Here is a 10,297-nt window from a genome sequence, read left to right on the forward strand (position 1 = left end):
ATGCGACTGGCGGTTTTGTGACAGACTCGGTGATGTCCTGTCTTGCCATGTAACAGTCCTGATGCGGTGTGTGTGTGTGTGTGTGTGTGTGTGTGTGTGTGTGTGTGTGTGTGTGTGTGGGTGTGTGCGCGCGCGTGCGCGTGTGCGTGCGTGTGCGTGAGTGAGTGAGTGAGTGTGTGTGTGTGTGTGTGTGTGTGTGTGTGTGTGTGTGTGTACCTGCAATTTCGCTGCCTCTCCTCCACGCGGCCAGTAGTCTGGAACCGTTCTCTCAACCTGATGATCACACACACACACACACACACACACACACACCAACACGCGCGCGCGCACGCACACACACACACACACAGAAAATAGTTCATCTGTCCCTCCTTACTGCCTGTCTCTTTCCTTAACTCTCCCTTACCAGCTAGCATGCTATATGTATGTGTCTGTGTGTAAATAAAAAAAAAAAAAGAAAAAAAAAAAAGGAACCAAGCAACGAAGTCTAACAAACCAACAACAACAAATGCGGGGTGGGGAAAAAAAAGAGATATCTTTGTCACAGCATCGGTGAGAGAAGACTGACCGGGACTGTGCACACACCACCACCACTGAAAGCAGCTGACCATTGTTCGCTTCATCACTGGTGACCAGTCCCTAAGGTTCCACACACACGTAGAGCATCATGGCTTTGACCGATGTAGGGAAGGTTGGCCTGGGACTGTTTGCGGCCGGCACTGTGGTCTTTGTCATCGGGTTCTCAGTGCCCTACTGGGTGGTCTATCGCCACACCAAAGTGCGCGTCGGCCTGTGGGAGTCCTGTACAAGGCATGACTACTGCTGGAGCACCATGGGGAACAAGTTCACCACATTCGGGGAAGACCTTCCCAGTGAGTGAGTGTGTGTGTGTGTGTGTGTGTGTGTGTGTGTGTGTGTGTAGGGATGGGGGTGGGTCTGTGGAGTGTTGAGAGCTCACGATGTGGTGGTTTGACACAGATTGCTGCTGCTGTGATGGTGTGTTGTGGTAGCAGTGGTGGTGGTTGTGGTTCCCTTTGCGGTTGGTTTTTGTTGTTGAGATGGTAGTTCTTGTTGTTGTTGTTTTTTCTTAATAGTTTAAAAAAAACACTTTTTGTTCCTTCTTCTTTTTTTCCCTGTCATTGTCTTTGTGGTTGGTGGGTGGGTAGGGTTTTTTGTTTGTTTGTTTGTTTTTTTGTTCTTTTGGGTTATTTTCATACAATTTCTAGTTCAGGTTTCTTGTTGTAACTGTTGATTTTTCACAGGCAGTGGAAGCATGGCAAACGTTCAGGGTATCTTAATAAAGTCTGTGCTGATGTGCGTATAGGCACATAGAAGTTTTGGACAAAGTATTAACCTTTCGATTACATTGCAAAACAGCAGTGAGATGGAATCCAGCAGAACATTATGCGTGAGCCTGTCAGTGACAGAAAATGAATTAATGTGCGTGTACGCACGCACGTGTGTGTGTGTGTGTGTGTGTGTGTGTGTGTGTGTGTGTGTGTATGCCTGTCAGTAACTGTTTTTACAGTGAATCAATAACAGTGGTGTGCATTACAGATTGGTTCCGGGTGACGCAAGCCCTGGCATGTCTAGCCCTCATTACTATCGGTGCGGACTGCATTTTACGTCTCCTCTTCATCTGCGGCAAACCCATCGACTACCTTGTCTTCTCCATCCTCTGCGACTGTCTGGCCTGTGAGGGCTTCAAGCTTTCTCATGTATTTGATGCCATGCGTGTGCAAACATGGCATAAGTTTGGCATATTTTTACTGCCCACTGACACAGTCTTATGTTCGCGTGTACTGAAAAACACACGGCTCCCACATAGGAGATTTATTACTCATCATGTCTGACTGACACATTCTTTCTCTTCAATCTACTTGCTCGGTCTCACTGGCTTGTATAGTTTCATGGAGAATGGCCAGATGCTTTGAAGTATAAACATGCGCATGCACACACAAACGCGCACGCACGCACGCACTCACGCACGCACTCACGCACGCTCGCGTGCACATTCACACAATGCATGGTCGCACACACGCACGCACGCATGCACGCACACAAGCGTTAAAATAAATATGAAGAAGCTATAATAAATGACAAGAAGAATAATCCAATTCATATAGCATCCTTTCACGTCAAACATGTTCAGTTGCGCTATACAATGTAAAGATCAAAAGTAAAACATGCATTTGAACACTAAAATGAAAACGTAACATTCAAAACCATGCACAAATACACAACCCCAAACTACAGTATGTTCAGACACACCCAAATATCTCTGTACACAACATCACACTCATCATACATCACCGACAAAATCTGAATAATACACATATATATCACAATACGTAACGCTGACACTCCAATACTTAAAACGATATCACAATACTTAAAAACCAGTCCCACTGCTTAAAACCGGCCACATACATCACAATGCCGATTTAATAGACCGCATAATATCACAATACTTAAAATGAATTTCCCACCCTTCCCAAACAGTACTTCAAAAACACAAACACAAAATATTTAATACCAATCAAAATACTATCAAAAAAATTAAAAAAAGAAAGAAAGAAAGAAAGAGAATCAAAATACTTAAAAACCAACCATATATATCACGATCTTGAATCACAATCAATCACCACCCTCTCCACACAACACCTCAATAACATAACCAGAAAAACAGAAACAAGCATGCACAAGCACACGTCAGGAAAGGTTAAGTTTAAAAAAAGTGCGTCTTCAGATTATTTCTAAAAAGTTAAGAAACACTGAGATTTTCCAAGTGACTTCTTCTTCTGCGTTCACTCGTATGCACACGAGTGGACTTTTACGTGTATGACCGTTTTTACCCCGCCATGTAGGCAGCCATACTCCGTTTTCGGGGGTGTGCATGCTGGGTATGTTCTTGTTTCCATAACCCACCGAACGCTGACGTGGATTACAGGATCTTTAACGTGCGTATTTGATCTTCTGCTTGCATATACACACGAAGGGGGTTCAGGCACTAGCAGGTCTGCACATATGTTGACCTGGGAGATCGTAAAAATCTCCACCCTTTACCCACCAGGCGCTGTCACCGTGATTCGAACCCGGGACCATCAGATCGAAAGTCCAACGCTTTAACCATTCGGCTATGGCGCCCGTCTTTCCAAGTGACGAAGGCAACGAGTTCCAATAAGTAGGGCCAAAGACAGATTTTCTGTCGAAGGTCTCAAGGGGGAACAAGTACTGTCAGCAGAGAAGAGTCAAAAAAGCGTAGTGTCCTGGAAAGATGGTAAAGACGGAGAAGATCTGACAGATACTGTGGCATATTGTTATAGTAGAGACGTCGGCAGCAGAGACACGCAATTTGTATTGAATTCTAGCCATCACAGGAAGTCAGTGAAGTGTTATGAGTAGTGATGTTGCACTCTCATGCCGGGGTTTTTGGAGCACGGGTCGGGCCGCATGATTCTAAATGCGTTCAAATTTATTTAACTTATTATCGGGGAGACCAGCAAGGAGGCAGTTATAGTAGTGCAATATAGATATAATGAAATAAATAGCAAGTTTGTTAGCAGCAGCAGTGGAAAGGAAAGAGCGAAATTTGCCTGGTCTACGTAATAGATAGAACAGAGTGCGGTATAAGTGTTGGACATGTGTATACATGGAGAGTTTTTCATCTAAGGAGATGCCAATGATTTAACACATTGGGAGAATGGTATGTCACAGCCAGAGATGGACGTAGGGATAGAGGTGATCTGGTTAATCTTGATTTTGTGTCAGTAGCAATAATCTCAGTTTTATCCCCATTCATCTTCAACTTTCTTTCACCCATCCATCTAGCCACATCGTTGATACATCTTTTTTTCAAACTAAAGGCAAGAGTTGGAAGGTCTGAGGGAACAGTAGAGTCATGGAGCTGGGAACCATCTGCAAAGAAGTGGTACAAGTGACCAGACCGACGAATGACGGAACTGAGGTTGTGTGCGCATAGTAAATATAACTGGGCCCAGAACTGAACCCTGTGGCATTCCATAATTCAACACAGATGGGGCGGATTTTTGACATTGACAAAATAGAAACACGACAACTGTCAGAAGCCTGAAGGAGGTCAATAACCACACGCACCAAGGCGGTTTTGTTGCAACGGCACTTATGGTAGGCTGAATGAAACGGCTCTTTAAGGTTGTGAAACTCTGAATGCTGCAGCACCTTTGACCAGAAATGTAAATTGGAAAGAGCGCGATAGTGTTTCAAACAGTCTGGATCCAGGTTGGCCTTTTTAACAAGGGCTTGACAAGAGCATGCTTAAAAAACTGAGGCACTATGCCAGATGACAAAGACTTGTTCCTAATGACGTTAACAATTGGAGTCTCATTCAAACAATCACATAGGACAGGGATCGGGTCAAAGTCACAGGATTTCTTTGGTATATTCTTGAGTACTTTTTTCACACACACTCCTCGTGTTACATACTCAAACTCTTGTGAATAATGTGCCAGAGAATTCAACAGCATCAGTGGGGCTTCGTGTGTCAGAGTCGAAATTGCTCCTGATAGTTTTCATGTATTCTAACCCATGATGAAAAATTCGTTGAGTTTATTGTATTTTGTATTTGCATTTCTCTTTTTATCACAGTAGGTTTCTCTGTGTGAAATTCGGGCTGCTCTCTCCAGGGAGAGCGCGTCGCTACACTACAGCGCCACCCATTTTTTTGTATTTTTTTCCTGCGTGCAGTTTGTTTATTTGTTTTTCCTATCGAAGTGGATTTTTCTTCATGATTTTTGCCAGATAACATGTCAACAGCTGAAGAAAATGTTATGTGGAACATAGGAATAAAATGCATGATCGTGGTGTCTGTGTGGTTCAATACAATACAATACAATACAATACAATACAATACAATATCTATTCATCCATTTGGAAATTAAGTTGTGCATCCGCAGGCTCGTCACTCACCCTACACAATATCTCAGCCAACAGCTAAGTCCAACACACAACATGACAAAGGTTGGACAAAAGATAAAAAAAAAGCAACATATATAAGCAAAATACACACAAGGAAGAAATGCTTCTATGAAATCATAAATTGTTAAATGGCAGGTTTACTATATAAAAGAAAAAAAGGTGTGTGTGTGTGTGTTTCAGCTATCCTGGCCATCTTGGCGGCTGTGGTGTTTGGAACCGAAATGGATAAGTACTACAACGTGCAACTTCACTTCGGCTTTGCTTTTGATGTCATGGGTGGACTCCTCATTGGCATTGCTGGTGTCTGCTTTCTTGTGGAGTACTGCCGTCGTCGCTGAACGGAGGACTTCTTAGTGTAGTATCTGTGTGTGTGCCAGGTGTGCTACAGCTTTTTTTTTTTCTTTTTTTTTTTCTTCTGTCTTAGTTGTTGTCACAGATGGGATCAGAAAAAACCCCACCGAAGATATGCTTTTGGTTTTTGTTGGCATGTTTATTGAAAGTGCCCCCAGTGAAGAAGTGTTCTGCTATTAGTGTGAACCGCTGAATCCCTTTTCTTGTCATGTCTGCCGTGTCATTTTTTGTGTGTCTTCCCCCCCCTCCCCCCCAACCCCCTCCCCAGTCCCCCCTCTTTTGTTTGTTTGAACCCCCGTTTTTCTTCTTCTTTCTTCTCCACTTTTCCTCTAATGTGATGGAGGTGGCTTAGTGGCAATTATTGAATTGTATCCCGACATTCGGAAAGTTCCGAATCAGTATTGCTCTGTTATCTTTCTGCTTTAGTTTTTTTTTTCTTATTTCTGTCATTTTCTTTGGTAGTTTCTGTCATAATCTCTTTTGTTTTTGTTTTTCTCTCCAAAATATGTTGACATGTCCAGTCTCAGTCTGGGCTTGGTATGATTCTTGCATTCTATCTGGATCTGTTTCTTTTGTGAATGCATTTTGAGAGTAGACATGTGTGTTACCATGATTAAGATTGTATGGAAGAATAAAGCACTATATTCTTATATATACCGGGGGTCTTTCAGTATAAATATTCATCCCCGCCTTCTAAAAAATATGTGCTTGATATTTCGTCTTTTCTATTGCTGTCTTTCTTTCTTCTTTCTTTCACTATCGCATGTTTTTTCTACCATTCTATTATGTTCCCTTTCCTTTTTTCGCGGCGAACCTTGACAATATGAACGTCTCTCTTCTCTGCAGTCCGATGTAATATCTGTGCTGTTTTGTTCTGGCGATCAGGTAGTGATACTGTAAAGACTGGGAATGGCTGCAGCTGTTCATTCTGCAGTATTATTTACTTTGTGGCCTATGTATATTTTTGTGTGGCTTTGAAGTTTAAAAATAATCCTTTTGATTCTTTTTCCTTATTGTAATGTAGGGATGACACTAAATAAAGAGTAAAGGCTGACATTCTGAGCGCAGTCTTATTTGCCTCTAGAAGCTTGATAGTTAAGGTGATAATTCATGAGCTGTGATGTTTTGCTGTTTTTTTTTCTTTTCTTTCTTCCACCAGATGTGACAAGGTTTTATGTTTTATTTCTGTTGAATTTTTCATTAACTTGCGCTGTCCTGATATGGCCCTGTGCGGTCGTTAGGACTATGAGCAATAATGTCAAATCAAGTGTCAAATCGACAGCCTTTTGATTCATACCACACGAACAGTGACATGTATATTCCTTTTTCTCGCGCTTACACAAATCACAGCAACGCACAGACTGTACAAGTTGTATGACAAGAGACCACCCTCAGAATAAAGTCACATTCATCATACACCATTGTGTATGCATCGTGTGGCTGCTAAGTGGGCCATATATTTTCAACCGGTTGTGCATATCATGTCTGGTTTCCACCAAGTCTGTGGACCCGGCTCTCCCCTATGGAAACCTATTTTCCATCACAAGAATAGAAAGAAACAAACTGAAAAGAACAATGGTTTGAAATGTGACTCCAGATGTTGCAGTCGAAGTAAAGTTATAAACAATCCTTGCTTTCGATAGTGTGAGAACCAACAATGCAGATATCTAAGCTAACAAAAATCATGTTAAAACCGCATACTACCCCCCCCCCCCCCCCCCAAAAAAAAAAGAGAAGAAAAACAACAACAAAAAAACAAACAAAAACAAACCACCAAAACAAACAAATGCCTGTTTAAAGCGGGCTTTCTATTAAGTACTAGCTTGTCAGCTTGTCTATCTGTCTTTCGTACAATTAGAGAGAGAGAGAAGAGAGAGAGGGGGGGGGGGAGGGAGAGAGAGAGAGAACTCAAAACGGTTTTATTCAGTGATTAAGATCTTAAGCATGGCCGATTCTTCCAGTTTGTCCTTGCTAATCTAGATCACTGAATTACAATAGCACATGCATATCTGAAAGAAAGGGGAGAAAGAGAAAAATTCTTCGTCCAAAAGAACAGACATGTAGAACACACACACACACACACACACACACACACACACACACACACACACACAGCTTGACAGATGAGTAGGAGTGTGAGGAAGAGAGAGGTGGAAAGAGAGATTGGAGAGAGAGAGAGAGAGAGAGAGAGAGAGAGAGAGATGTCATTAGTTTCGAACTGTCATAAAAAGTAAACAACCGGATGACTTAAGCCACACTTGTTACCATCAAATCCACATATGACAACTGCAGCTAATATTACAATGACAACTACCATCACCAGTGTTACTTGTATACAACTGCTATTATCCTGATAAAGCAAAATGAATAAGTTATCATACTTATAAATTAAACGAAAATGAAATAAAAAGGCAAACGACAAGCAAAGAAAACAAAGCAAAACAAAATGAAATAAACGAAAAAGGAAGAAAAAACCCAGAAGAGAGTAACAACTAATCCAATAAGCGAGATTGACACAGATGCTCCCTTTGTTACTACCAGCTGTAGTTTCTGTGTCTGGGTCGGTTATAGTTGGAAGGGCTGAAGATATTTATGTAGAATCGGTGTGAAAATAGGCAGAGAACTGCCGGTTTGTGGCGTGTACAGGGCGAGTTCCACAGGGATGCACCTGAAAATGCAAAACTAGTTTTGAACATATCAGTGCAGGTGCGGGGTAAAATGTACTTGTTAGAACCATATCGGCTTGAGGCTCGGGTAAGCAGATGTTTTAGATATTGTGGTGCCAAATTATTGTGCGCTTTGTACACGAGTAAAGCAGAGACAGACAGAGAGAGAGAGATAGAGAGAGAGAGTGTGTAGCACTGAACTTGATGTAGTTCTGATTAATGTTATCGCATTGTACCGTTCCACTAAGAAGTATGTTTTCTCTCCAGTTGGTTTGTGAGCAGGGTTATGCACACACGTACACACACGCACACGCGCGCGCGCACACACACACACACACGCGCGCGCGCGCGCTCACGTGCACACGCACACACGGCCGGAGAGAGAGAGAGAGAGGAGAGACTGAGAGAGAGTTTTTCTTGTCATTTTGTGGAAGTGTCAGCTATATGGGCCTAGGACCAAATGATCTGGTTCTGATAGAGGTGTGGATCTGTACCCTTGCCAGATACTACATGTTTCAAATGATTTAGAGGCAAGAGAGGAAGTTAAAATGATTCTTCACCCTTGGGCAATAGGGGAGGTAATAAAGATACAAGCATACGGTAGTGGCAGAGCATGCTTCTGCGGATTGTCCCGCTTTGTAGTTCTTGCCACTTTTGGATCAGTGAGTTGTTACCACTGCAAAATAGTTAATGTAAATTCATTCAAAATAAAATATTTTCAAACTGTTGCTTCCGATGATCCATCAATGTAGCTACATGTCTTAGTTATACCCATTACAATATTGCCTGATTTTAAACATTTGTCAGTGAAATGCCCTAACTTGCTGAATTCCTCATTGCATTGTTTATTATCCTAAATGATGAAATCCTGCACTGGCAACAGCAGCACATATAGTTTATGAATACCAAGAGGGGGGTTCTCAAAAGGAAATATAAATCGACTCGTTACAAAGGGAAACCTATTCACAAGGCTATCTTTTATTCATTGAATTTCTCCCCCTCCTTGGACACCTCCATCCCCAACTGAGGTGTCCAGATCACAGTAAACACTAAACCCCTCTGCCTTAAAAAAACAAAACAAAACAACAACAACAAAAAACACAAAAAACAAACCGTTAGGGCCAAAATTCTTTCACCCCGTTTCTTCTCTCTCCCTCTCCACGGTTCGCACCTCCTCACATGTCAACTATTAATACTCGTAGCCGGACTAACGGCTGATGGACATCTTGCAGGAAGAAGAAGAAGAAGTAAGCTTTGAAATAAACACATTTCTGGGGTTTGAGAAAAACACACACAAATATCCCCGGCACACACACCAGAGTCAATTCTGCCCCCCCCCTTCCCCCCCCTCTCTCTAGCCACTCTCTCTCTCTCTCTCTCTCTCTCTCTCTCTCTCTCTCTCTCAGAAGACAGATAAACTATTTCACCGCCTCTCTTTTCTCTCATGCACACACTTCCACATGTCTCTCAGCTGGGGCACTCTCACATTTACTGCTGGTGGTCCCATCTTCATGCATGTTTCAGTGACTTAAAAAAAAATCCTCCTGACATCTTTTGATTTTCCTTTCCCCTCTCCATCTCTCTGCAAATGCACGTGTGCTGGAAGAACTAAAGCCGTCCAGAAACAACTAAACAATATTGCTCAATGGTGCAAAGACACAGGATCTTCCATCAATCCAGCGAAAGCCCAAACGTTGCTGTGCACCCTCAACAACAGAACCGCGAGCAAATCACCACCTTCTGTGTCACTCGATGGGATTCAGATCGAGAAAACTGAATGCCTACGCTACCTAGGAATACACTTCGACAGGATGCTGACCTTCAGAAAACATACGGAAAATACTGTTCTCAAACGCAAAAAGGGCCTTTCAGTCTTAAAAGCAATGGCAACCAAAGGTATTGAACAACGCCACCTCTTCCTGCTATACCAATCACTCGTCCTCAGTGTGATCGACTACGGACTTGGGCTAACAACACCGTCTCAAAGCAACCTCCTAAAATTAGAAAGAGTCCAAAATGAAGCTATGAGGCTGATCCTTGGAACAACAAAAGACACGCCCACAGAAACCATGCGATACCTGCTTGACCTTCCTTCAGTGCAGGCCAGAAACAAGTTAGAACAGGTCAAGACCTACTTCAAAGCATTAGAAAACCCTCAAAACCCACTGCATGACGCAGTCAAAGAACCAAAAGGCAGCCGCCTAGGACGAGGAAGATCATGGATGGGGCAAGCAGAAGACACAATCCAGCTAGTATGCCGACTACAAGACCTGAAAGAAACAAAAGAATGGGAGAAAACCCCCGAAAACCTCAACCATCTATTC

The 10,297-nt window shown here is 42.6% G+C and overlaps 1 protein-coding gene across 1 annotated transcript; it reads left to right on the forward strand.

Annotated features, from left to right (window-relative positions):
• Window positions 1–667: 667 nt before the first annotated feature.
• On the forward strand, window positions 668–5,294 carry LOC143280251 (uncharacterized). The gene is made up of 3 exons (XM_076584883.1): window positions 668–872; window positions 1,558–1,695; window positions 5,137–5,294. Exons 1-3 carry the CDS (start codon window positions 668–670, stop codon window positions 5,292–5,294), a joined length of 501 nt encoding a protein of 166 aa, XP_076440998.1.
• The last annotated feature ends 5,003 nt before the right edge of the window (window positions 5,295–10,297 follow it).

Source organism: Babylonia areolata, chromosome 3 (assembly GCF_041734735.1).
Source record: "Babylonia areolata isolate BAREFJ2019XMU chromosome 3, ASM4173473v1, whole genome shotgun sequence".
Classification (NCBI taxonomy): Eukaryota; Metazoa; Mollusca; class Gastropoda; order Neogastropoda; family Buccinidae; genus Babylonia; species Babylonia areolata.